The 27021-nt window shown below is 60.8% G+C and overlaps 3 protein-coding genes and 1 long non-coding RNA gene across 9 annotated transcripts; 3 read left to right on the forward strand and 1 right to left on the reverse strand.

Moving 5' to 3' along the window:
* Window positions 1–107: 107 nt before the first annotated feature.
* Window positions 108–15610, reverse strand: TUBGCP2 (tubulin gamma complex associated protein 2). 4 transcript variants are annotated; one of them, XM_035708141.2, is made up of 17 exons: window positions 15333–15610; window positions 14061–14189; window positions 13134–13307; window positions 11924–12083; window positions 9668–9875; window positions 8971–9170; window positions 8458–8647; window positions 7689–7834; window positions 6131–6311; window positions 5326–5506; window positions 4422–4594; window positions 4015–4143; window positions 3455–3575; window positions 2833–2976; window positions 2255–2371; window positions 1459–1622; window positions 108–488 (listed from the first exon to the last, which is right to left on the reverse strand). In XM_035708141.2, exons 1-17 carry the CDS (start codon window positions 15480–15482, stop codon window positions 353–355), a joined length of 2703 nt encoding a protein of 900 aa, XP_035564034.2. In that variant the 5' UTR covers window positions 15483–15610; the 3' UTR covers window positions 108–352. The 4 variants fall into 4 exon arrangements, with proteins under 4 accessions (XP_035564034.2, XP_025323510.3, XP_048959110.1 ...); XM_025467725.3 differs by having other exon boundaries at window positions 2255–2383; window positions 15333–15609; XM_049103153.1 differs by having other exon boundaries at window positions 2255–2383; window positions 15479–15581.
* On the forward strand, window positions 7825–12132 carry LOC125753913 (uncharacterized). The gene is made up of 2 exons (XR_007406739.1): window positions 7825–7962; window positions 8122–12132. It is a non-coding gene; the product is annotated as an uncharacterized LOC125753913 (long non-coding RNA).
* Window positions 15611–15739: 129 nt separating the features above from the next.
* On the forward strand, window positions 15740–20267 carry ZNF511 (zinc finger protein 511). The gene is made up of 6 exons (XM_025467730.3): window positions 15740–15924; window positions 16192–16265; window positions 16765–16966; window positions 17149–17273; window positions 18985–19134; window positions 19893–20267. The coding sequence occupies exons 1-6, from the start codon at window positions 15772–15774 to the stop codon at window positions 19969–19971; spliced, it is 783 nt and encodes a 260-aa protein (XP_025323515.1). The 5' UTR covers window positions 15740–15771; the 3' UTR covers window positions 19972–20267.
* A 113-nt stretch (window positions 20268–20380) lies between these two features.
* Window positions 20381–26677, forward strand: LOC125753909 (uncharacterized). Of its 3 annotated transcripts, none has more exons than XM_049103184.1 (2): window positions 20381–20519; window positions 21728–26677. In XM_049103184.1, the coding sequence occupies exon 2, from the start codon at window positions 21819–21821 to the stop codon at window positions 22743–22745; it is 927 nt and encodes a 308-aa protein (XP_048959141.1). In that variant the 5' UTR covers window positions 20381–20519; window positions 21728–21818; the 3' UTR covers window positions 22746–26677. The 3 variants fall into 3 exon arrangements, 2 of the variants coding, with proteins under 2 accessions (XP_048959141.1, XP_048959140.1); XM_049103183.1 differs by having other exon boundaries at window positions 20382–20519; window positions 21611–26677; XR_007406733.1 differs by having other exon boundaries at window positions 20419–25296; window positions 25458–26677.
* Window positions 26678–27021: the final 344 nt, after the last annotated feature.

Here is a 27021-nt window from a genome sequence, read left to right on the forward strand (position 1 = left end):
GAGCCCAGGAGCCCAGGACAGTGTACCCGGCCAGGTGCGGACACCTGGACACCTGAATCCTGTACCCTGTGCGGATCTTCGTATTGCTCCACGCCATGTGTTTTCACTTGTCTTTATTTGAGAACAAACACGTTATAAAAAGTCACCCTGCACAACTGAAGCAAGCTCACGGAAGCACGGCTGTGGACACACCCACTCTGGTCAGGGGTGGCTGCTGCAGAGTGGAACCCAGGACCCCAACAAACGAGGGCAGCGAGAGGGGCCACATCCAGACTTTAAACGGTAACAACACGTGGTTCGGCGACACTCGGGTAAAAGCTTCTGAGCTCCTGTCTCTGCAGCACCAGCAGCCTCACTGGGCAGGGACGGCGACCCTGGGCGCTGATGCTGGGGGGGCCCGTGGGATGGGCACCTGGGGGGCTGCCTTCTGGCTCCTCTCTGCAGACAGGCGCTCCAGCCGCTCCGTGTAGAAGCCATTGAAGTCCAGTCTGCGGGAGGAGAAGACCTGGCTCGTGCAGACGCCCCAGAGGCCCCGCCAGCCAACACGTCCACCCCCAGGCAAAGGGTCAGCTCTGCCTTGGGGGTGAGGGACGTCCCCCACACAACTGCCGCCCCTGGTTCAAGCGATCCTGACGTCGGAACTTGAACACAGTGCACGCTGAAGGCAAGACAACCCAAACCCGACTAGGGGTTCGGCAGCGGCATCCCCAGCAAAGAGCCTGTCCGCCCCCCCTCCCCTGGATGTGGGGCCGGCCCAGGCTGGGGGTACCTCCCAGGCCCTGTACTTAGGACATCAGACAGCCCCCAGCCCGGGTGCCCTGGGAACCAGCTGGCGACTGCTTCCCCCCCACAGAGCAGGGCGTCCAGGACCCTGCCAGGCCCACTGGTGGTGCGAACCTGCCCCAGAGCCACAGCCTGGCTGCCCAGCCTGACCCCCTGCGCCTGTCCTCCCCAATGAGCCCTCCTGAGTCCTCAGGAATGTGCGGTCACACCCCAAGAGTGTGCAAGGCACCTCCAGCCCCAAGAGCCCAAGCGCGGGGAAGGAGGGAGTGAGTAAGCGCTGCCATGACCCCGCTGCTTGCTCTGTGACTTCCTCGTTGAGCAGCACCGCGGGTCCCGTCCTCCCTTGCCCACACCCTGGCTGCTCATGTGAACGTGGGCGATGCTACTGCCGTGCACAGCCCAGGCCAGGCTGGGGGCCCTCCAGTGTTCAGGATCCCAGCTGGTGTGCAAAGCATCAGGGAGGCCGACGCAGCCCAGCTCACAGGGACCAATGCTGGGGGCATGGACGGGGCAGCCTGACGCACAGCGGGGCACGCACGAGGGGACACAAACTACCGCACACGCCCATCGGTCACTTCAGGGAGGGAGGAGTGACCAGCAGCACACGGGACGCGAAGGGCAGACGCCCGCACACCTGAGCAGACCCAGCGGGGGCAGCGCACGGGAGGCACCCACCTGGAGATGACGCTGGCCATGCTGTGCTCACAGTCGCTGGTGCTGTAGAGGCTCAGCCTGGCCAGGAGGTCAAGCAAGTGCGCCGAGAAATTCTTATCAAACTTGTTGATGGTCGCCTCGAAGCTGGATGCCAGCTGAGGGGCGTCCACGTGCTCCGCCAGGTACTGGAAGGCACGGTCGGGCACCATGAGCGCCCCTGGCCCGACCGCGGCTCTCTACCAGCTCGGCTCCCCTTTCCCCTCCCTTGTCACAGAAGGGGTCTGGGGGAGTTTTCATGTGACAGAAGGTAAGGGGGCCTCATAGACGTTCCTGAGACGGTGGGACACAGACATGCTCTGGCTGGGCAGCGGGCGCCCTGCCCTGCTCCCACCACCACATGGAAGCAGGTCCACGCACCTCAGCTGTTCTATACGTGGCCCAGATTTTCAAGTGAAAACGGCGATTCCTCCCAGTGCCCTCTCAGCAAGGGAGTGGTCTGGGAGCAGAGGCCCGGGCTCCATCCAGAGTGGGGCTGGTACCCAGAGATGCCTGCCCTCGCGGCGAAGGCTGGACCCTGACTGGTGACCGCAGGGCCCTCCGCAGGACACCCAGCCCTGCCCCAGGCACTGCAGCCTCGCCCTGGAGCACAGCAGGCCCGAGGACGGGACAGTCTGGGGAGGACACCACCTAGCGCATGTCTAGGTTCTAACGAGGATGAACTTGTTGAATCAAAGGGAAGACAGAGCAGAGGGCGGCAGCGGGACTGCTTCCCGGGCGGTGGCCCCAGCACGGCCGGACGCAGCTGCAGGCCACGTACCTTCCTGGCGAGCTCCTTGCGGGCGCGCTCCTCCGCCCGCTCAGCCTCCGTGGGCGGCCCCAGCATCGTGCCGCGCTCCAACGTCAGCCGGCCCAGCTCCCCGTCCAGCTTCATGCTCTGCGTGAATTTCTTGGGGTCAGGAAGAGACGCTGCTATCAGTTTCAAGGCGCCCGGCCCAGGTGAAGTAGGAGCCAGTGCACAGCTGGGGGGCCTCTGCGGATGCGGGGGGGCAGGGGCCCTCACGACTTCCAAGGGCGCCGTCAGACAGCTCGTCAATGCAATCTTGTCAAGACGGCGTCTCCCCAGGGCGAGCCCCATATGGACCTGGTTCCCAGGCTCCTGTTCCCCCGCACTGGCCCCGCCAACACAGACCCCCTAGGTCCCGAAGCCCTGGTGAACCCCCGTGTCACCCCCGCCTCCCAACACTTACTTCCTGTGCCAGCACTTTGGGGCCACTGCTTATAACTGAAACAAACACCTCCCGTGGGACAGAGACCGCCAGGCGCCCAGAAAAGGCTCAGGAAAGCAGCCCAGCCCAGGCTGGCAGGTGGGGGTAGGTGGCCTGCGTGGCGGCGCACCTGCATGCAGTTGGTAAACATGACGCACACGGACATGAGTCTGGAGAAGACTTTGAGCAGCTCGGGGTTGGTCAGCATGCAGTCCTTCAGACAGTTGTCCAGGAAGCTCGTGTGGTGGCCCAGCACGTCGTCGATGTTGGATGCCTGCGTGGAGAGAGGGCACCTGCCATGGCTCCTGGCACGACTCTGTGCAGGGACCAGACCCCACGCGGGCCAGGCTGCGGCTATAGCTTTGCATGTCCTTGCCCCAAAAGTCCACAGTTCTGGTTCTTAAGCACAGAAAGCAAGAAGGGAACGGTGCTGCTGGCCCTCACGCTTCTGGGACGCACCGACAGGCCCCAGGATGTGCCGCAGGGGCCGCCCCATTCCCGAGGCTCTCTGCATAAGCTCAAGAGCCAGGCACCCCCGCCCCCAACACTCGTGCACACCCTCGCCGCGCTCACCCAGAAAGCTCCCGTGTGTACAGAGGGCTCGCCTGCTCCTCAGCAGCCGGGGGGCCGGCGCAGCACTCAGCCCCTGGCACCTGGCCCACGCCGTTCCCACGAGACCCTACTTGGTGCCACACACCCTGGGTGCCGTAGAGCCTCTCAAGTGCTGGGACAGGGTGAAAGCTAAAACTCACAGATTTCAGGTTTTTCTCCAGGATGTGCCAAGTCGGTTCCATCACTTCAAACATCATGTAGTACTGAATGTTCTGAACGAAGTTGAGCATCCGCTGTCGCAGAGTGAAGGCGCCAGCAAACCTGACCGAGCACACGGCAGTTACAGCGCAGACGCCGATCCCACCTCACCGCAGCAGCCGCGAGCCCTCTGCCTTGTCAGGGGCCCACACAGGTGCACACACCGCCTGGTGTCACCCACCGGCGTCCAAAGCAGCCTGGCCGAAACAGGGTGCCCCGCCCGAAACAGGTGCCCCGCCCACACTGTGCAGCTCCACGTGCACCAGCAGGAGCAAACAAATACTCCCAGACCTCAAAGGGCTCACGTTCTGATAGACCCAGCCACCCGCACGCCAGGACCGACAGCAGAGGGACGGCCAGCGTCCACGTGGCGAGCCAGGGCCCGAGATATGTCGCGGACCTAAGAGCTGCATGAGTGTGGGACAAACTGCCTTTTTAAGGGTGTGAAGGGGGAAACAGTCCTGCCCTGAGGGGAGCATCTGAGTGTGTGGAATGAACGCACCACTTTGCGGAGTGCAGAGAGTACTGCTTGGCGGCTTTGTTGCTGATCCAAACGTTGCAGAGCTGCCGCTCCACGTGCTTGCAGTAGAACATGTGCCTGAAGAGCATCTGATAGCGGGTCAGGGCTTTCCTGCAAGGGAGGAAAAGGTGCACAGGACTCTGACACCTGGTGGGTGCAGGCGGCGTCAGACACCCTGAGGCTCACGGTCGTGAGTGGCCGAGGCTTTGACGTCACTGATGCAGCTCTGCACCCTGGCCCCCAGGCCACCCACGCTGGACCTGGGGAAGCGTGGGAACTGCTGGGAACAGTCCACACAACAAGGCAGCGGCTGAGCAGATACAATCCTGCCTTCCTGGCAAACCCGGAAGGGCATCTAGGGAACTAGTGCCAGAAGGATCAATGCTCACCTATTGATGATCAGCGACAGGGGCCACTTGACGACGTAGTCAAAAGAGAAGGCCTCCAGGCCACTCAGCGTGAGCTCAGTGGGGTCAGCATGGACCATCGCCTTCTCCTGCTTGGTCTCGATGGCCAAAACCCGCAGGAGCTGAGTGATGAGGTCATGAGGCATCAGATCGATCTTGAGAAAGACAAAGGAAAGTGCTGCGTCCTGACTGCTGCCCCAGCCCAGCCGCGCCACGAGCTGAGGAAGCAGGTCCGGATCCGAGGCAGGTCCCCCCGACAGACTGTGCATCGGGAAGGCTGGCTTACAAAACAAGGCTCTGCCAATAAAGCCTGAGCCGCTTTCCACCAGAGTGAAGGAAGAGTACAGAGATCATTTTAAAAATACCCGATGGCATAAACGGGAAACCACACAGCAAATCAGAAAAGCCTGAAGCCCTTCGGATCCATGATTTTACCACAGCGCCAGGCCCGTGTCGAAACAGGAAGCACGCCCAGTGACAGCAGTAGTCGACCTTCCACCGCGCTGGGTCGGGCGCCGACTGCTGGTTCAGCTGGAAAGCCCGTGCAACTGCTGACCTCCCCTAATACCAACAGCCTCCTGTTGACCCAAACCCGCACCGACGCAGCTCCCGAGCGCCTGTTCTGTACGTCTTAGCACATGGCGAGTCCTCATGGGGGAAGCTACAGGACACGTTAAGGAAACGCGCCTGCATCGTTGTCCTCCCCTGGTCGAGTGTGCGCGTGTGAATGGACCTGCCGGGTCACCCGTGTGCTGTCCGAGGGTGAGCTGCGGGATCACCGGCCGGAGCTGGCTCTCCTGGATTTTTACCTGCAGCCTCCTGCTCAGACTGCTGCTCCGCCTCCTCGGACGTGAGTAGCGGGTCTGAAGGGTGCTCCCCCACCCACCTTGAGGTCATCCTTGAAGGGATCGGTGTTGGCGGTGCTCATGCGCAGGGCCAGCTCCAGCAGCGCCTCCAGACGGGTGGGCGTGATGTCGTCCACTGGCTTCTTCAGCTCCTCCTCAGTGAGGTCCATGAAGTGCACGAAGAAATCGCCCTGATCCATCAGGAAGTAGCGCTTGATGGACCTACAGCGTGGGTGGAGGCAGGGGGTCAGCAGCGAGGCTGCGGGATGGGACGGGCGGCTGACAGAAGAGCTGGGCGCCGACGAAGGGCCCGCGGCAGAACAAGCAGTGTGCGTGGTGGGGGGGGCGGGGGGCCGCACAGCCCAGGGGTGGGGCCCGAGCCCAGCTCCTTGCCCGCTAGCACCCCACAGAGAAGTACGTTAGACCGTACTGGGCAGTCCGACCCCGCTTAGCTCTGACACCAGAGGAGGTCGGTGCAGGCAGGGTGGTATGGCCGGAGACCAGGAAGGGGGGACCAGCGGCCAGCTCCACATGGGCAGAAACGAACCGCTTTGGCACGGTGAAGGACCCGGTGTCCTGCTATGGCAGCAGACACTGCCCACAACCGGCTGCAGGCCCTTGGCCGAGGGCAAGACTGGGAAGCTGAGCCGCCTCCAACAGGCGACACAGGCAGACACGGCCCCGCTGGGCCCCTGGGAAGCAGGACCAACACGGCAGGGTTCTCAGGCTGGAGCCCACCTGCCAGCGTGCCCGCTTTTGTATCGACAGAGCCACTAAAAGTAAGTTTCTGGCCTCGGTCAGATGCCAGGAGGGTTCCAGATGCTGAGCTGAAGGCAGACAGCGCACCTCAGATGCGCCACGAGCTCCTTCTCTTCCATCAGGAAGGCCAGCAGGACCTTGCTGGCGTAGTTAAAAGCTTTCTCGATTTGCTCCACATACGCCCGCTCCTTCAGAGTGTAGACGATCTCCTTGGCCACCGGGCAGGTGACGTCGTGGCCGCACTCTCTGACGACATTCAGATACTTTCCTAGCAGACGAGGAACAAGCAGATGAAATCCCTCAATATCCCTACGCTAAACCACAGTCCGCTGGCTGGCGGACTGAACACCAGGTGGCAGGACGGTTCCGGAGCCCGGCACACAAGGCAGAGCAGCACAGCTGATGCCCACTCAGGACACAACCACTACGCGCTGTTAACGGGCCAGACTCACTTTGATCTGAATTTTTCTAACAAAGAGCATGGCAATAAGTTCAAAGCTTCCCAAAAAGATTCTCCATCATCTTCCCTCTCCTAGGTTGCTGAGTCCCTCTGGGTAGCTGGCAGGGTGGCCAGTACGCCCGCCCTTACGTGTTTCTACGTCCTGTCTCCTGTACACGTGAAGGTGGCCGCAACACCACTCGGCCACAGAGGCTGTGCTCGACTGCTTTCCTGTGGTGCTTTGTGTCATCGTGACCCCGTAGGACGTGCATCTCTGGCCCTTGTCCCTGGCTGCCGGCACGGAGCTCCTGAAGCCCCTGCCATCTCCTTACTCCCGAGCCCCTCCCACTCACACCTGAGTTCACGCCTGTGGGGTGACTGTGGGAGCCCCCAGACAGCTCGGGACCAGCCCTGTGACCGGAGGCCTGGAGCATCCGGTCCCACCCGGATGCCGGGGACGGGAGAGGCAGGAGGCGGGCAGATCGCCCACGGCCAAGGATTTCATCAGTGGGGCCTGCGCCACGGACGCTCCCTGACACTAAGTGAAGGGCTGTGGGGAGTTTCTGGGGGTGGTGGACACGTCCACGCGGGGGGCGCACCCGAGGCCATGCGCACAGAGCTCCTGCGCCTGACCCCCACCCAGGCCTCGCCCCCAGGACCTCTTCACCCGGCCACTCGTGTGTCTCCCTAACAGCCCGGCCACCCGGAGAGTGGTGTGTCCCTGCGTTCTGGGAGCCGTCCTAGCGAGTTCTCCAACCCCAGGGTCTCGTGGGAACCGCCGATCCGCAGCCACGTCACACAGGTGCGGGTGGCCCAGGGGCTCACAGGTGCGGGTGGCCCAGGGGCTCGGCACTTGCTGACCTGGGGCCGCCGCCCTGAACCTGCGGGGCCCCTGCCAACCACGCCTGGGGGGTGGGTGTTGGGCCTGTGGATCCCACAGACGACGGGCGGGAGCTGGACGCTGCGGGGAGAAGCCACACGCCTGGGTCACTGTCAGCGGGACCGGTTCTAGAGGTGAGCAGTGGAGGAGAGCATCCGTGGGACGGGCCCCGGGGTCAGGGAATGGAGGCCAGTGCCCACAGGCAGAGGGGCCGGCTGCCAGGCACAGAAGGCCAGGCTGAGGGGCAGGAGGGCACCCGCCCCGCAGCAGGAGCACGACGAGAGCCACGGGAGGACGGGCACAGTGGCCTGGGGCGCGAGGCTCACCTGTGCTGAGGACCTTGCCCGCCATCTTCTGCAGGAAGGAGGGGATCTGCCGCTGCACGACCGTGTACCTCTGGTCCCAGTACTTGTCGTTGTAGTCCTCCTGGATCTTCTCCTTCCGCAGCTCGTGCTCCTCCACCATGAACTCACTGGCAAGCACAGGACGCGCTCAGGTGGCGAGCCCCCCGACAGGTTCAACGGCCAGTCCCCAGCTGTGAGGTGGCCCGAACCCAGCAGCCCCTCGGGGACTCCAAGGACGTCCAGGCGCAGGCTGGGGGTCAGCTGTCTAGTGCCCCCCACTAGGGGACTGTGGTGGCCCTTCCCTCCCTGCAAACACGGGAACACGATGACCCTCACAGCAGGGCTGCGGCCCCTTCGTGCCTGTTTCAGACGCCGCTCACGCCAGGCATGGTTCTAAGACCACGTTCCTCCTTAGGACTATCCCTCAAACCACTGACGGAAACCCTACTCGGGGCCATGACTGCATCTTTGAAGTATGTCAGCCAACATACCTCAACCCGACAGCATTCTCGTGAGCCGTCCTCGTGAGCTCCCTCCATGGAGTGAACACGTCACGCCGGCAAGGAGCCCAGAAACCCCACTAACCATGGAGGAAGCCCACAGCAGGAGGCCAGGGAGCCGCCATCCGAGGGGTCTGGAACCCCGCCACGTGACAGAAGGCCCCCTGGGGCTGCGGGGCTGCATGCGGGCGTCTGCTCTCCCCGTGTCTCCCGTGTCTCCCCACGTCTCCCTCAGGCTCCGCGAGCCCTACCTGTAGGGGTCGTTGATTATCCCTCTGTAGATCCACTTTTCCAGAATCTCAAAGTAGGGCACGCTGGCAGCCTTGGTGAGGTACAGACACAGCTCCTGCGCCTGGCTGTCACCCGTGTAGTTGAAGCTGCGGTCGTGGAGAAGGCTCAGCGTGGATCCCCCCACACACTCGCCTTTATCCACCGAGGTGGCTGCCAGGAGGAGGAGGCGGCACTCAGGGCCGAGAAGGACTGCCCGGGGCTCTCCCAGCTACGTCACGACAGAGCGGGGCCTCCTGCAGGCAGATGCCTCTTTTGCAGGTTCGGCTCAGACCCTAAGCTCGATGAAAGCTTATCCGTAAGAGTTTCCAGAGTTTTCTTCCCGCAAACTAAAACATGAAGCCACACGGGCTTTGGCCTCACACTCTCGTGTCCAAGTGAGGAATGCCTCATGCCTGAGCTGGGAGTCTCCCCTTCACCCACCACGACACGTGCCACCCGCTGCCCCACGAGCCGGGTGGGAGGCAGGCACGTACCCAGGGAGGCCAGGATGTCTACGGTGCGCATGGCGGGCTGGATGTAGAACCAGAGCTTCTGAAGGGACAGGAGACCCTGCCTCTGCAGCTGCTCCAGCTGCGTGACCAGGATGAGGTACTCCTTCACCAGGGTTCTCATGGCGGCCGCCAAGGCATGGTTCACCTGTCCGTATTCGAAGGAAGACTTTTCTTCGATGAACCTGGGAGAAACGGAGCACCGGGGTCCTGTGAGCAAGGGAATCTACATTTTCAAATCAGAAATCAGATGTTCCTTTTGGTTTCTTTAAAGATTCTATTTATTTATCTGGGGGAGGAGAGAGCATGAGCTGGGGAGGGGGCGGGGCAGAGGGAGAGGCAGACGCCCCGCTGAGCAGGGAGCACGACCCGGGGCTCGATCTCAGGAGCCCGAGATCACGACCTGAGTGGAAATCAAGGGCTGGACAGTCGGCGCTCCGAGGTCAGATGTTCGGAGTCCCCTCCCCACTCAAGGTCTTCTCCCTGAAGGGAACCCGTAGACACCAGCCCCTGCACTGGTCCCAGGCCCTTCAAAACCATGTCGGGTGTGAAAGCAGGTCACAAGACACGGATGCTCTCCGGATGAGGACTCGAACGAGCTTACAGACACAAAGTGCAAGCTGCGGGGGTCAAGAGCACTGGGAAGGCCGGTGTCCAGCCGCAGGTCCCGTCGGGCACCCACCTGGTCACCGTGGAGTAACTGGCAGCCACCGGGAGGATCCTGTTCACCAGCTCCCTGATGGACAGGTCGAGGTTGGGATCCACGAGGAAGGTGCGGCTCTGCCTCCCGGTGAGGGGCTGGGCGGTGATGTACCTGCCGTCCACACCCACCAGCACGTAGAGCAGGTCCTCCACCACGGCCGACTCCTGGGAGGCCAGGGGCAGCGTGCCTGTGGGCCGCAGACATCAGCCGGGCCGTGGCCCCACCTGCAGGGCCCCCCACTCCCGCTGACCTAATCTACCCAGTCACGTCCCCGCTGGTTTCTCTCTGTTAGTCCCTCAAATAGTCACGGGCGCGAGCATCGGGCTGCTCCCTGGGATCTGAGTCCTCCCAGTGAGGTCCCCAAGGCTGGGATTCCAGAAGCACCACGAGCACAGGGCAGGCGGAGCCGGGGCTGCGCCACAGCCTAACGCACCAGGGACGTGAAACCCCCTAGACACAAACGAAGGCTTGGCTGTTAAAGGATGAAGTAGGGAACTGAAGGAGCGCTGCTGACACACGCTGTCCTTACGGCACCGGTTACGACTTCGGGTCTGGGCCGCTGAGGGACATGAAGACTTTCCTTAAAGTCTTCCAGCACGCCTGCACCGCAGGAGGCGCTTTCCTACAACCACCCAATCAAGGACAGTCACACGCCACCAACCAGGACCACCGCCAAATGCCTCCTGGCCCAGGCAGCTCCCTGTCCCTCTTGTTGCACGGCCCCAGGACAACGCTCGCCCTCCTCCCCAACGCCTGCTGGGACAGACCACCACACGGCCCCGCTTTGCGCAGCTGGCCCCACGGCACCCGAGAACCGGGGCTGGCAGCCCAGGATGGTGCTGCCCCGCACGTGCACGTGCCAGTTCACAGAAGCACTGCTGGCGTCACACACCTGCACACCGGCCTGCCGAGGTCACAGGCCCTGAGCACACCAGCCACCTGTCCGTGTGGCCGGATCACGTGGCATTCAGAGCCACACTGACTTCAAGCTCCATTTTCTCTCTGCAAGTGCGAAGGCCATCAGGACTGTCCTACTCACAGCTCCCACGGGGGCCCCAAGGATCGGCCTCCGGCTTCTCAAGCACAGGCGTGCCTTCCAGGACCCGCCGCCAACCCTCGCCACCACTCACTCGAAAGCCGAGCACCACCCCAGTCAGAGCCCCCAGAGCACTCGGTGGGGGGGTGGGGGGGGCAAGAGGTGCAGCACGGGGTCGGCTGCTCCTGGGTGGGAACCTTGGCTTCAGGGGCAGATGCCCCGCTGCCCCCCAGGGCCCCGCCCACCCACGGAAAAGGACGACACTGCAAGCTATGCCAGCAAGAGGCCGGCCGAGAGAAACCGCTGCGGTGGCACAGGCAGCCTGGAGCCTGAGCTCTGAAGGGACAGGGACAGCCAGGGGGAGGGGATATAGTACGGGACGTGTGGCCAGGAGGTCAATCCACCAGCGTCTCTGCGGCTCACCAGGGTCTGGGGAGTCCAGAGAGGCTACGCGGGGCACAGGCCTGAGGCTCAGGGCCGCTAGCTCTGGGATGATGGGCAGCCACAGGGCGGCAAGGCAGGATGTGAGGCTCCACAGCTCCGGCCGCCTGCACCAACGGAAAGAAAGCTAAACACCCAATCCTCAGCCACGCCAGTGGCATCTCAATGCCCGCTGCCAACATTCAGCTGCCGGCCCCATACGAGGTAGGGCAGATCCAGAACATTCTCTAACAGAGAGGTGGGAAGTGGTGAGCCGCAAGGCAGTGAGAGCAGGACAGTGTCTGGACAGGAGGGGCAGATGGAGGTGGGGGACCTGGGACCGGGCTGGTGCAGCGGGAAGGAAGCAAACGCAGGCGCCCACCCCAGCTCCAGGACCCGATGAACTGTGACAGGAGTCACCACACAAAAGGTGGAGACACTAGAGGGAAGGTCGGGAGCCCCACCAAAGACAACAGGCAGATGGCCACATGAGACCCAATTCAGGGAGGTGTCCCGAGGGCAGAGATCCAGGAATGGGGGGGGGGTATGATTCCTTAAAATAAACAAGACCTCCCTGAAGAGGGAAACTGGCAAGGAAGACCCGGGAGCCAGCCCCGAGAGTCCCTGTAGAAAAGAATGTGGGGGAGGGGAGGAGAGACAGGACTATCCAGGCGCAGCAAGGACATAAGAGCCGGCACCACCGAGACCCAGCACTCAGGGAGGACAGGGCCCGCGCTGCTCAAAGGCGCCCGGGTGGTAGAAACGAACACACCACATACCTATGGGCACAGCCGAGTCCGTGCTTACGCCCGAGCCAGTCAGGAAATCCCCAACCAGTGTGGGTCTCTCGTATACCCAGGGCGGGAAGACGGGGAGGCGCTGGCCTGAATTTTTTTTGTTCTGCTTATCTCGAAGCAACTTTCTTGTAAGTTCCAGAGACTGGTGAGGATGTTTTCAAAAATAAAGAGAAACGTACTGTTAGTACAAATACTTAGAGCTGACGTCTGTGACACTAGAAAAGTCAATCCCTGAATCACTCAGCAGGAGGGTTCAATAGACACGTGAAGAAATGAAGTGAGGGTCTCCATGCCCATCATGGCACAAGGCGCTGAGGACCAGACAGGGACCTGTCATCAGGGGCTCAGTCTGTGCGGAACCCACAGGCCAACCAGGAGCACCAGCAAAGGACTGCACCCTTCTGGGGAGCACCTACAGACTCAACTGCTTTCCCCTGGTGGCATGAAATCTAGACGTCACCTGAGCAGTGAAGATGAGGCCCCTGTGACAGCCAGCTAGAGAAGGGGGCCCCTACCTGGGTCCCCCAGGGCAGGGGAAGGCCAGCTCTGCACGTGCCCAGAGCAGAGGCCCTCCTGTGGGACCAGCCACCAGAAGCTGACCGGGGCAGTCATAGGGGCCAGACTTTTAGAAGCACCAGGGTCAAGGGTGGCCAGCAAGAGGGCAGGTGCCAACTATCTTGTCATCTGTCACAAGGGACAGCAGTGAGAGGACACATAAGGTGCCGATGTGTCAGAGCCACTGAACTCGAGCACAGGCTCCAGTGACACCCTCATGGGTGTCAGCTCGGAGGGGCCCACGAGGCCACAGAGGCACCACCACGGGAAGGCACAGACCAGGGCGGGACAAGAACCAAGAGCAGAATAAAGCAATACCCGTAACAGACAGAAAAAGGCACACACAAAATTATAAGCTATAGTTCTACAAAAAGAAACTGCCAAAAACTAATTAAGAGAAACAAAGCATCAGATTTACGGAGGCTGAGATCCATGTGAGTGCCCCCCACAGGCTGGCCCCACAGCCCAGCGGGTGGGAACCTGCCCATGCCATTCCACTGCTGGGGGGGGGGGGGGGTCATCCTTGCAGAGGAGGTCAGGAGCCAACCCTGCCACAACCAAGCTCCTCTCTAGGGGGCGACGAAGATGCACACGTGCTGCAGCAGGTGCAGAGCCTGGGGCAGTGGGGGCGCCCTACCTGCTGCAGCGAGGTGCCCGTGGCCACACTGCCAAGCTGCTTCCGCAGCTCCTCGAGCTCCTGCATGGACAGTTTGGAGGCCGCAGTGGGGGCACTGAAGTTGGTGCTGCTGCCCGAGGCATTGGCTGCGAGCTCGGCGCGTTCTTTCGCGTTTTGTTGTAGATACTGCAGAGTCTGCAAACACACAAGACCGTGCATCGCAAGGGCCAGCACGCCTGTGCACTCCGCAGAGCGCGACCAGCCCCCACTTTGTTCCCGAGTGCAACCAGCATGTGCACTTCTGTGTTCCCGTGAGTCCATGAGCTGCGGCCCGCTGTCAGTGTCCAGGAGAGGAGGACAATGCACTCTGCAGCCAATTCCCAAGCTCCGTTCCCAAGGGCACAGCCTCTTCCCTATGCTCGGCCAGTTTCCCAGGCTGCACACTTCCCTTTATCCGTCCCCGGTGCAGGGAGTCAAGGTGCCTGGCCGCAGCCTTCACCCCTGAATAGACCCCGGGCCTGTGTGGGGAGAAGACCAAGCATGTCCCTGGCCGCTCCCGGGTGTGGTGGCTCCTTCAGCCTCGACACTAAGTGCGTCCACAAGGAGCCCACGTGCAATTCAAAGCAGACAGAGACACGGCAAGGAGGAGCTGGCAGGTATCACCGTGACGCTTCTCAAGTCTATGCCAACATGAGCTGCTGTTCATTCAGAGGCACCACGAGTACGTTCCTACATTCCCTCGAGGTGCTACTAGCACAAGGCAGGGAAAGATGTGACATGTCAGGGGCCACATGTGGGCAGAGACCTGCGTTACGCAGCACACTCGGAGCACATCTGGTGCTTAGAACGTCCGTTAGAGCAACCCCAAACCCCACCACTTGAGCTCCCTCAGAAACCTGCGACACGCCCACCTTTCCCGACGCTCCCGAGGCGCCCACCGGCCCTTACCTCTCGGTCTTCCGTGAGTTTTGATAACAGGTACACCAGCGGATCAAGGTTCCTTGTGTTTTTAGATTTCAATTCATCGTATTTCTTTAGAAAGTCTTCTGGGGTACGAGAAAATTCTGCTATTTTAACCTCGAGAGCATAAACAGGAGAGATTTAGTAAAAACACACAACTTTAAAAAAATCTTCCAAAAAATTAAACACAGAAACCAAAATAAGTGCAATCAGGCAGGCTAAACGATCACACACCTCTGAGATAAAACCCGGGCCCAATAAAACATCGTTAAACCTATGTGCGGTCCCCCCGTAGCTTCCCTCCTGTTCTGCTTCCTCAGCCTGAGATCAGGGAACCACCACTTAGGCTTTTTCTACCCGTTTATGCATCACTTTACACAGCCACACTATCCCCTCTGGAGCCAGGCACAGGCTCAGGGCGGCCCCCTTATAAGACATCCGCTTCTGTGTTCCCGAAAGCCGTGTCTGCTCAGGGAATTTTTCTAATTACCCCCGTGCCGTTATTAATCTAGTTAAATAACAGAAGCCTCACGACTAACGTCTCTGAAAATAAACTTCAGAGCTCTCTTTTACCGGGAACCCATGATGCTGAATTACAAACTACTTGAATAGGTTAAGAAAAAAAAATCTGCTTTAAAGAAATTTCTAGGGCCCCCGGGGTGGCTCAGCGGTTTAGCGCCGCCTACAGCCCGGGGTGTGATCCTGGAGACCCGGAATCGAGTCCCACGTCGGGCTCCCTGCATGGAGCCTGCTTCTCCCTCTGCCTGTGCCTCTGTCCTCTCTCTGTGTCTCTCATGAATAAATAAGTAAAATCTTTAAGGGATCCCTGGGGGCTCAGCGGTTTAGTGTCGCCTTCGGCCCAGGTCGTGACCCCAGGGTCCTGGGATCGAGTCCCGCATCGGGCTCCCCGCAGGGAGCCTGCTTCTCCCTCCTCCTGTGTCTCTGCCTCTCTCTCTCTCTATCATAAATAAATAAATCTTAAAAAAAAAAAAAAAAACAGGAATTCCAACACAGTTAACTCAGGAGCGTCGTCCCCCCGGTCACTAGGTCATGCCTACACCCAGCGCGGGGCTCGGACCACGACCCGAGACCGAGTCACGGGCGCCACCGCGGAGCCTCCTGTCCATGCAGGGGATCCGAGCGCCCCCCGCCGCGGGCCCGAGGGCTGGGTCCAGCGCCGTCCCTGGGCCTCCGCTACCTCAACGGGGTGGGGACCCAGGGCGCCCCGGGGGGTCACCGGGGGCGGCGGGGGCGGCCCACCTTGGCGCTGTGCGCGGACACGGTGGTCGTCACGTACGGGGTCCGGTTCTTCTGCAGCAGCTCGATGTAGACCTCGGCCCCGTCCCCCCCGTGGACTCGCAGCAAACTGAGCAGCTCGTTGACGTCGTGGTGAATCCGAAACTCACTCATGGCTCCGGCTCCCAGGCATCCCGCGGCGTCCTCCTACAGGGGCAGGAACCCGGCCACGCCGCAGCCCCCGGCGGGCCCCCGAGGCGCACACGGAAGCCGCGCGGAGCCCGGGCGGCCGCCCCCGCCCCCGCCCCGCTCCCCGCAGACCCCGCGCGTCCTCCCCCGCGCCCGCCGAAGCCCCAGCGCCCCCCGCGCCGCCGGCGGAAGTGCCCCGACGTCACTTCCGGCCCCGCCCCGCCCGGCTCGCGGACGGCGGCCGCAGGCTCAGGGGCCGGCCGCTCGCGGGGCGATGCAGCTGCCGCCCGGGCTCCACGCCCGCCTACGGGGCCCGCCCGGGGCGGCCGAGCCGCTGCCTGTGGAGCGGGACCCCGCGGCCGGGGCCTCGCCCTTCCACTTCGCGGCGCGCCGGGTGCGCTTCCCGCGGGAGCACGAGTTCTTCGAGGTGCGTGAGCGAGGGAAGGAGACGGCAGTTGTCGGCGGGGGCGGGATTTCCGGGGCGCGGCGGGGCGGGGCTTCCGGGTGGGCGGGGCAAGGGCTGGCGGGGCGGGGCTGACGGGTGGAGGCTGGGCTTCCTGGGTGGGCGGTGCCGCGGGGCGGGGCTTCTTGGGTGGGGCGGGGCCAAGGGCAGGGCTGTCGCTGCGGGGGCGGGGCTCCCTGGGTGGGCGGGGCTGTCGCGCCCGGCCCCGCCCACAACATGCTTGCCCTGCAGGACGGGGACGTGCAGCGACACCTCTACCTGCAGGACGTGCTCACGCAGGTGGCAGAGGAGCCCGAGAGGCCCAGGTGAGCGGCTCTGCCCTGCCCGCCCCTCCTCGGGTCACCCGCGGCCCCGCTCTCTGCCCCACCACCGTCCCCACCCCTCCTGCCTGGCCTTCTAGCTGCTTTGTGTTAGGCGAACGTGATAACCACTACACTATGGAAACCCGCTTAGCTGCTTTGTGAAAATCTTTTTTTTATGTCTTTTTTTTTTATTTAAGGTTTTATTTATCTTTCATGAGAGACACAGAGGGAGATAGAGAGACTGACACAAGGCAGAGGGGGAAGCAGACTCCACGAAGGGAGCCTGACGTGGGACTCGATCCTGGGTCTCCAGGATCAGGCCCTGGGCTGAAGGTGGTGCTAAACCGCTGGGCCACCCGGGCTGCCCCTGAAAATCTGATTTTTAAGGAAGTAGGATTTGGGGTTGGGGAAGACACACAAAGGTTTGTGGGGCTCCTTTCCGGGCAGGTGTGGACCGGCAGCCCGAGGCCCCCTGTCAGCTGCAGGTGGTTTCCTTTGCCAGGGTGCCCGAGTTCACCTGCCAGGTGGCGGGGTGCTGCCAAGTGTTCGACAGCCTGGAGGACTATGAGCACCACTACCACACTCTGCACAGGAACGTCTGCTCCTTCTGCAGACGATCCTTCCCCTCGCTCCACCTGCTGGACGTCCACATCCTGGAGTGGCATGACTCCTTGTTCCAGATCCTGTCCGAAAGGCAGGACATGGTGGGTGAAGTGTCATAGGTGCTGGGGCGGGGGGGGGGTGGGGGTGGGGGGGGGTGGGGGGTTGTCCCCAAGCCGGCTGCCTCGCAGGCACCAGCGCCGTGGGGCAGGGGGGGCGGGGGGCACAGTGAGGGTTTGGGAGGCCCCAGGGGGTCAGGACACAGGTGACACTGCTTCTGTTTCAGTATCAGTGCCTGGTGGAAGGCTGTGCAGAGAAGTTCAAGACCAGCAAAGACAGGAAGGATCACCTGGTGCGGCGTCACCTCTACCCTGCCGACTTCCGATTCGATAAACCAAAGAAAAGCAAAGGGTACGCGGGGCGGTACATGAACCAGGCTGTGGGGTGTGGCCCTTGACTTTAGAAAAGCATTTTGAGCACAGACGCTTTTAAGGATATGGGAGTGGGGGCAGCCCAGGTGGCTCAGGGGTTTAGCGCCACCTTCGGTCGAGGTCATGATCCTGGAGACCTGGGATCAAGTCCCATGTTGGGCTCTCTGCGTGGAGCCTGCTTCTCCCTCTGCATGTGTCTCTGCTTCTCTCTCTATGTGTGTGTGAATGAATGAATAAATAAAATATTTTAAAAAGAAGGGTACAGGAGCAGTCGCTGAGCGTCTTTGTTACTTGGGTCACGTTCAGCTGCAGATGAGCGACAGGCTGACTCGTCAGGCCACCCTCTGCAGGGGCTGTCCTGAGGACTCGTCAGGCGGGGTTAAAGCAGTAGGGACAGTCTTGCTCTGCCGGGAAGGACTGGGGTCTCACCTCGCTGTCCATCCCGGTCTGGTGGGGCATCTAGGAACGTTGCCCCTTCCTCCGCGCTCCCCCGGGGCTGTACCTGCCCGCCTCCACCACTCTGGGGCGCCAGCCCCACCAGCAGGGCACTCACAAGCCGTGGGGCGTTTGTCCCAGGCTGTCAGGCCCTCCCCACACACGGACCCTCTGATTTTTTGCCTGGTCGGTAATTTGGCAGTAAAACCCTTTGTTACACGTCAGTGTTCAAAGTGCATCCTGGGGAAATGCCTCTGTGGTTCTTGAATTTGTCTTGTATTTTTTTTTTAAGATTTTATTTATTTATTCATGAGAGACAGAGAGAGGCAGAGACACAGGCAGAGGGAGAAACAGGCTCCATGCAGGGAGCCCGATGAGGGACCCAATCCCGGGTCTCCAGGATCGCGCCTTGGGCTGGAGGTGGCGCTAAACCGCTGAGCCACCCAGGCTGCCCTGTCTTGTATTTTTTTTTTTTTTTTTGGTCTCATTTGAGTGATTCTTTCAGTGATTCTTCAGAACCTCCTGAGAATTGTGGATTGAAGTTTTTTCAGGCCGGTATCCCTCGGCAGGACTGTGTTCTTTAAAGTAACTCCGAGAGCGCGCTGTGTCGTGGGAGAGTGAGAGGCTTCGGGTGGGAGCCAGCGCTCTCCTCTGGGAGGAATCATTTCGGGGAGAAGTGCCCTGCAGCGCTTTGTCCAGCAGGGTCAGGGAGGGGACTCCCACACTCCGTAGTTGGTGGTGGCAGGATTCTCACGAACGGTCGCAAAGACTTTGGGCTCCCTTGGAAGGCACGTACCCAGTGGCAAACCCAGAAATACTGTTTTAAAAGATAAAGCGTAGGTGTTGCCAAGTTTACAGATACAGCGCCTGTTAACGTTCTCCTAGGACTTTGTCGTAACCCTGGCTTCTGTCTGAATAGTCCTAGGGGTTATACTACGCTGGAATAGTTATAAAGGGATCCCTGGGTGGCGCAGCGGTTTAGCGCCTGCCTTTGGCCCAGGGCGCGATCCTGGAGACCCGGGATCGAATCCCACATCAGGCTCCCGGTGCATGGAGCCTGCTTCTTCCTCTGCCTGTGTCTCTGCCTCTCTCTCTCTCTCTGTGTGACTATCATAAATAAATAAATAATTTAAAAAAAAAAAAAAAAAAAGGAATAGTTATAAAGTATTTTTGCGAGAGGTATTGTTTTCTGGTGAGTTCATCCATGAGGAAAGACAGGGTCACAGGAGCCACCACTCACCCGTCTGTCTCCGCAGCCCAGCCACGCCCAGGGCCACCGTACAGGGGTCAGCAGAAGCTCTGGGGGATGACGGGGAGCAGTCGGGAGGGGACGCCATGGAAGTCAGCTCTGAACACGCGGCCCCCCTCCCAGAGCCCGTGGCCGAACGGCGGACCTACAGCCACAGGTTAGTACCTGGCACCTTGGTGCAGCAAGTTGTGAAGGTGAGCTTCCTGAGGATGCTGGGCTTGACCCTGGGCAGCATCCTGTCTGGGAGAAGCGGACACTGGGTCGGAGCGTCAGCTTCCGCGGGAGCTGAGAGCCTGACTGTGCTTCTCTGGAATGCCTCGCCTTCCCGTGCGCGCTCGCTCTGGGGCCCTGGAGGGCGAGGCACCAGCTCCCCTCTGTGTCATGGCCTAGGCCACGACAGGATCAACGCTGGCTGTGGTTGCTAAGGACCCACAAGCCTGTCTCTCTCGTACTGGTTCTGCCGTTAACAAGTTAAACTCGATTTCAAGTCTAATTTTAGGGAAAATGTCAGACGGGAGGAAAGAGATTGCCAACAAATCTCTTTGTTGCCCAGACTTTAGCCTGCACGGGGGTCCTGGATGCCCGTGGCGGTCGGGGTTTCTCCCGGATGGTAGGTCATAGGAAGCCTGGGCCTGCAAACTTGGCCGCGGCAGCCGTCTTGGCCAAGTGTCCCAGGCAGGGGTAGCTGCTGGCGGACTGTACCCTCGGGAGCAGGTCCAGGGCCGCTGGCCAGCTGGGAGCTGCCTCGGGGCCTCGGGCACGGAGCGTCTGGGGCAAGGGGAGCCCGTGTGCCAAACGTCCCACAAAGTGAAAGAGAAGGAGCAAGAACGCCCGCGTGACGCTGCTCTTACAAGTGGGGGTTTTTGTTGCCAGAAACCGTGACGGTTTAGTACGAAAGCTCGTTTTCCTTTTCAGAATACCTTCTACCATCTGCTTCGGTCAAGGGGCGTCGCGAGGATTTAAAAGCAGCAAGAAAAAAAAGAATCAGCAGTGACCATGTGGTCAGAAAGCCACAGGCCTCCAAGCAGACCCCAAGGGGGGCAGGTGACCTCCACAGGACACCGTGTCAGTAGTGCGATGTCTCCGCCTTCCGCATGGCTGCCCCGAGACCCTGGTCCCTGTCACCCTGGATGTCGGTCCTCGGCGAATGACCACGTGACCGCGGGAACAGTGACGGACCCACCGGCTGTGCTCTGGCGAGTGCAGCGGGGACCAACCGTGCGCCACCCTCTGCAGGGGCTGTCCTGAGGACGCGCTTTGTAAATACGTAAATATTTGTCACTCACGGTATCCGGTGGTCTCTTCTGCCTCATTGGACCAGGTAGAGAAAGGAGTAGCAGGTCCCTATGGCCAATCTGTTCTCTGCGCTCTGTTCTCAGGAAGATGTCCGAAGCCTCAAAGTCCCTGGGGGCTGAGGACGGGACGCAGGGCTGAGTCGCCGATGCTCAGGGCTCGCGGGGGGTTCCTGAGCCGCCCCTTCGCCCGTCGGCGATCAGAGCGGACGGGGTCCGGGAGGACCAGACCAGCTCGTGCGTGCCTCAGGTGGGCAGTTGGCAGCCAGGGGCGGCTCCTCCAAGGACGCCGGTGACAGGGCAGACGAGGGGTGTCGCAGCGAGGGATGGGGGAGCGCCGGTCCCCATGCGGCCAGGGCAGGGCGGTGCGCGACTCAGGCCCTGGAGGCAGCGCAGGAGCAGAGTCATTGGCCCAGCGCTGTCCTGGTAGGGCCAGGCTCTCGGGGCCGGGCCGACAGAGCGGGGACCCAGCGGCACGGCCTGTGCCCGGCCTGCTTCGGGGCTGACCGCGGGTGCGAGGGCTCCGGGTTCGAATGGAGGCAGCTGGTGCTGAGCCACACTGGAGCAGAGGGGCTGTCGGGGTGGCAGGTCACGGCAGCGCCTGCGCCACAGGAGCTCGGAAGGGGGTCACCACAGGTGTGGGTGCAGGCCCTGGAGCGTACACAGAGCCCTCATGTGGCACTCGGCGGGGGGCGGGGGGCCGGGGGCCCCAGGCCGCACTCCTGGGCTCTGGGGAAGGACCGCGTAGAGGAGGCTGCTCACGTGGAGACGCTGGCCCGACCTTGGCCACCTCCCCTGGGAGACCGGCCCTCCCCGTCCCCCCCCACGCCCTGCGGAGCATCCTTATCCCTCATCAGCCCCATAAGGCGGCCCGTCTACCTAGGGCTGGATGGCTGCTGCCTGCCCTGCCAGGCAAGCTGCTGCTTCAGCCTGTCCTTGTCCCCCGTGGAGGGTTTCTGCCGCCGAACCGCGTGTGCACCCGGGGACCCTCAGAACGGCAGGCGCTGCCAAGGAGGGGGGCTTGTTCGCAGGGTGCGTCGGGCTTGAGGGCAGGCCGGCGGCGCCGAGGGGTGCCCGGCTGGCCCGGGTCTGTTTCCTCTGGGAAACAGGGTTGTCCCCTTGGGTTTGCACCAGGCGTTTGACGTTCTGATCCTCGGGGGTCCAGAGCCCACCTGCCCTACCCTGGGTGCGGGGCTCAGCACATGGGGGGCACCAGCAGGGCAGCCCTGCTCTCTGGTGGGGGGGCATTCCTCGGCGTCCTAGAGCCCCAGTGAGTCTGCACGGTGCCCCTTGGTTCAACTTTTCTTTCTTTTTTCTTTTTGTGCCTTATGGACGGAGCAGGTCCCTTTTCTCATTCTGACAATTGGGATGTCAGGCACTCGCGTCCCATCGCAGAAACTTCGCCACGTGACCGCCTGTTCGGGTCCAGGTTGGCGAGCGCTGCCCCTTCCTCCGTAGGTACGAGGGCTGCACCCCGACTCCGCCCGCAGTGCCCTGGGCGTGACCACAGGTGTGCACGGCGGCTCATCCCTGGGGACGTCTGTGCCTCATGGTTGCACACCCCGTGTGGCTCCCCGCCGGCCTCCCTGCTCCGCGTGGAATCCGTCCTGCCCCGTGCGTCCGCAGCACTTCCCGTGGTGACCGTCAGGATGACAAGCGTTCTCAATTCTGTTTGCCGGGAAGCATTGTTCTGTTCTTGCGCTTGAAGGAGTCTGGTCAGGACTGGGCGCTTGGCCGCCAGCCCCCTCCCCGCGGCGTCCTTCCTCCGCGGCTGCTGCTCAGGGTTCAGCCGTCATCCCGTGGCCGGTCCTCCCGGGCGCTCGGTCTCCGTCCTTGGTGTCGGGCGGCTCCGCTGGACGGGAGGGGCCCCGTGCACCTGGGGTCCCCTCCCGCAGGGGCGCCCCGTCCTGTTCCTCCTTCCCAGACCCCAGCCTCGCGTGTCTCAGGCCTCCTCACTCCGTCATCTCTCCCACCAGCCCTGCCGTACTTTCCACTCCTTCGCGGTCTTTCCCTCATTCTGGACGAGTTCTTCCGATCTAGTTTCCAGTTCACTTGTTTTCTTATCAGTTATATCAGATGTGCTGTCAAACGCATTCAGGTTTTTTTTTTTTTTTTTTTTAATTTTTTTTTTTTATTTATTTATGATAGTCTCACAGAGAGAGAGAGAGAGAGAGAGGCAGAGACACAGGCAGAGGGAGAAGCAGGCTCCATGCACCGGGAGCCCGACGTGGGATTCGATCCCGGGTCTCCAGGATCGTGCCCTGGGCCAAAGGCAGGCGCCAAACCGCTGCACCACCCAGGGATCCCACGCATTCAGGTTTTAATTTCAATAATTATTTTCAATTCTGTTAGTTCTGTGTTTTTTAATTTATTTGTCTTTTATTGCTTTTATTTACCATGTTTTCAACCCATTCTTTTATTTTTTGAACATATTAAGCTAATTTTACGTTATTTGATCGATCATGTTAATGTCTGAAGGTTCTGTGGGTCTGAGTCTTTGTCCATTCCTCTGCTGACTCACAGTGCCTCGTTTCCTGGCCGACTTTGTCATTTGGGGCTGTGAGTTTATCTTTTTTGGAACTTTACCTCTGGAACTTCTCTGACGTGTCTGAATTCTTCCAGCAAAAATTAGTATCCGCTCTGCCTTGTGACCAGGGGCGCTCCCAGCCTTGGGTCGTTGGGTAGGGGTTCTCGGTCCAGTTCACTTTTCCTACAGATGCCTTTTCTGTGTCGCCTCTGCATGACCCTCAGCCAAAGCAGAACAGGACAGGGAGAGAAGCAGACTCCCTCATTTCACTCACAGCAAGACAGCTAGAAATAAAAATACCCCCGAGGCCTCTTACACATCCAATTTGGCTGCACTGTTTACGAGGGCTGTGTGGAGACGGGCTGGGGATGCTGAGCTGCAGCCCCGAGAACAGCGCTCGGCGGCATCTAACAGTTGCTTTTGCTTTTACCCTTTGACCTTTACTGCTGCCTTTTTTTTTTTTTTTTAAGATTTTTTTTAAATTCATGAGACAGAGAGAGGGAGAGACACAGGCAGAGGAAGAAGCAGGCTCCATGCAGGGAGCCCGACGCAGGACTTGATCCCGGGACCTAGGGTCATGCCCTGGGCTGAAGGCAGACGCTCAACCACTGAGCCACCCAGGCGTCCCCAGCAAGGTGCTTCTAAGGATAGATCCTGAACACACACTGGCAAGAATTTTATTCAGTAAAATGTTTAATGACCAAAGACTGAAAGCAGCCGAAATGTCCCAAGTCGTGTTGAGAAGTGACATATTCTGGTATGGTAACAAGAAGATTTGGATTTAGAATCAATGAAGTTACTAGAAACCTTGTCCTGAATTTGAATTAGAAGCATTCTAATTAACTCATAACGGATATTCCGTATATTCCAACACATACGTACGGTTAAATGAGTAGATTTCCTAAAGAGCCTGGATTCAGTTTTGGAAGTCAAGGAAGTTACAGAATTCTGAAGTTGGACTCAGGAGCCAACTTAACGGGGCCCCACTGTCAGAGACGTGACTTCTGAGCATCGTTGAGAGTCACAACTGGGATGCCTGAGTAGCTGAATGAAACATCAAAATATACTCAAACCTTTGAATTCGTAGTGACTTTAAAAAAAAAAAAAGATTTATTTATTTTGAGAGAGAGAGAGTGGCAGCAGGGGAAGAGCAGAGACAGAGTCTTAAGTAGACTCTGCACTGAGTGTGGAGGGACAGCTGGGGCTCAGCGGGTGAGCGCCTGCCTTCGGCCCAGGGCGTGACCCCAGAGTCCCGGGATCGACTCCCGCGTCGGGCTCCCCGCATGGAGCTGCTTCTCCCTGTGCCTGGGTCTCTGCCTCTCTCTCTCTCTCTGTCTCTCATGAATAAACAAATCTTTTTTTTTTAAGATCATACAGGACAGCAGAAGCAACACCTGTCTGTCTAAGCGGAGACACTTCTGTAAAAGTCAAAACCAAAGCACCAGAACCGCAGGCGCCCCGGATACGTCTGAATCACCACGCCGGAAGAACAGCGCAGCCGGTCTGCTCAGAGATACTGCCTGGGAGCTGCGGATTGGAGGCCGCGGAGGTCCCGGCACAGGGGAGCCCCGGGGAGCGCGCCTGGCCCTGGACGGCCGGCTGCCTGCTTTCCCGGTGGCGCAGACGGTGGTGGTATTCAGCAGTCATTGTCCCCGACGGAGAGCAGCGTTTTCTTGTCATGAAACATCTCATGGGTACAAAAGCACGTGTAGAGTCGCCTGTCCTGGCGGAACCAGTAGATGCCACCCCCTGCCCAGCTTAGGAAGGACCCAGAAGTCCCTCTGCCCCCTAGACAACGGCTTCTCTGTGATCGTCGGGATCTACGGTCAGATCGTGGGAGTCCCTCCCTGAGAAACACTAAAACGGAACTGACCGGTCCACCCTCTGAGGACCCACAGACTCGGGACCTGTGGCCGGGGGACCCGCCGGGGATGGGCCAGGAGGAGCCCCCACAGACCCCGAGCAGGCCGGGCTGTTGCAGGGGCGCCTGTGGCCGGTGCGGTGACCAGCAGGAGCCCTGAGCGCTGACCGTGCCCCGAGGCTGCCCAGGGACCAGAGTGAATGAGCCCGACTGGAACTGGGCCCCTGGGCCAGCAGGTCCACACGGCTTGGGGATCTGGCCAGGACACGCAGGAACCCGGGACCCCCAAGAGAAGGGGAACAGACAGCAGAAGTCTCCAGAGGGACAGCCCCCTGCCGGGGACAGCAGCCCTCTCCACAGCAGCGGAAAGGCTTGGTCTGGACGAGCAACAAGGGCACCGGGCTGGTGGGCCTTCCCAGCTCCTCGCTTTGCGGTGGGGGGCGCACCATGCCCCGGGTCAGATGAACAGGCCAGCGACCAGATCCGTGGGGGCACCAGGTAGGTGTCGGGTGGGGACGGTGGAGAAACACTGACCTTGACTCGGCACGTTCCTCCGCCAGCTCCAGGCTGCCCAGGACCGTAGGGACCGTGTGCGGGGCTCCGCATAGACCCCGGCTCCCTGTCTTGGAGACTGCGGAGGTGAGTGCAGACGCCAGGCAGTGGGCAGGGGATGGTGGTCTTCCTCCTGCCTCGGTTTCACTGTCCCCTATGCCTTGGATTACCCTAAGTGACCACGATGATCCTCAAACTATTTGCAAAGTGAGCCTTGTGCATCCATGAAATTTGGTCCTGACTTTCAGGGAGCTTGGGTTTGCCAGGAAGAGCAGTGCCGGCTGACCAGGAAGCTCAGGACTGGGGGTGTGGCCCCGCACGGTGGCTGCCAGCTGCCACCTCTGCCCTTGGAAATCCTGCAGGAGCTCCTGTGAGCACCAGGAAGGTCAAAGGGCAAGGGGCTTCCCTGCCCTCCCTGGTCACTGCACGGTCACTCTCTGCAGCTTGTACTTCAGGAGCTGGGGTGGGGTCCCTTTAAAATCCGTCGTCAAGTCTCCTCTTTCCAGAAACCTAGGGAGAACCAGTGGCTACTAAGAGCAAGTTCAGGCATCATCATGACTTGGGGGAGCCTCCTGCTGCTAAAAACGGGTCCGTCCCCTCCTCCGGGCCACCCCCGTGTGGTCCTGTAGGGAGGGAAGGGCTTGGAGACCTGCACCCTGTGGTCTGGGCCCTGCAAGCCTCAGCTGCCTGCGCCCAGGCCTCAGTGAGCCCGGAAAGCAGGCCCCGTGGGCTGTGCCGCCGCCGGACGCCTGCAGACAGAGAGCTGGGGACACCGGCAGTCGCTGCCCGTCCTGACTCCCGCCCCAGTTAATGCGGCCTGTGGCAAAGCCCCAGCCGCAGGAGCCACCAGGCCTGGCCGCACCCCCAGCTGGGCAGGCGGTTCACCCACGCGGGCCCTCGCAGTCTCAGCACTTTACCCACGCGCTCCACGAAGTCCACATGCAGGGAAATCCCCAATACAAGCCTGAACGTTTGCATTTGGTCCGGACGGTAACAAACCTAGTCAGTGAAAGTCACTAGTGAGTTCACGTAACAGTCCTGGCGCCAGACTGTTTCCCTTCCTGGTTCCCGCCTCAGTCTCCTACTGGGACCCCAAACCACAGCCGGTTCTGAGTGTCCTGCTTGCGGGAGGAAGGGACGCGGGAGTCACGCCCAGAGCGAGCCTCAGAACACCTGCCCGCCTGCTTTGCACAAGGTGGGAAGCTCTACGCTGGCCCCTTTCGAGGACACTGAAGGAAACTGCTCCCTGCTTTCCAGAGAAGTGTGGTAGGGACATGGTTTTAAAAACTCACTTTAAGGGGTGTCTGGGTGGCTCAGCGGTTTAGCGCCACCTTCAGCCCAGGGCGTGACCCTGGTCCAGGGATGGAGCCGCACATCGGGTCCCTGCATGGAGCCTGCTTCTCCCTCTGCCTGTGTCTCCACCTCTCTCTGTCTCTCATGAATGAACAAATAAAATCTTTAACAGTAACTTGTTTTATCTGTAAGACCCCGCAGGTAGGCTTGAGGCATCAGAACATGTACTAACAGCCGAAACATAGAGACTGAAACACAGAACAGGTGAGGCCGAGACCCACCTGGCGCCCACTGGGAAGCCAGCAGCCCGGCCACCCCCCCACCCCCAACCAGGTAATACACGCGGACACCGGCGTAGAGACCTGGCACCTGCAGGGACCGCCACCTCACTGTGCGCCGCCGGCCGCTGCTGCCCTGGGCCTGCGAGACGGGGACAGGGACAGGCCATGCGGCGCTTGCGCAGGGAGGACGAGCGGCCGCCGGGGAGCCCGGCCTCCCCTCCCTGAGCCCCGCGGCTCG

The sequence above is a fragment of the Canis lupus genome, chromosome 28 (genome assembly GCF_003254725.2).
Source record: "Canis lupus dingo isolate Sandy chromosome 28, ASM325472v2, whole genome shotgun sequence".
NCBI lineage: Eukaryota > Metazoa > Chordata > Mammalia > Carnivora > Canidae > Canis > Canis lupus.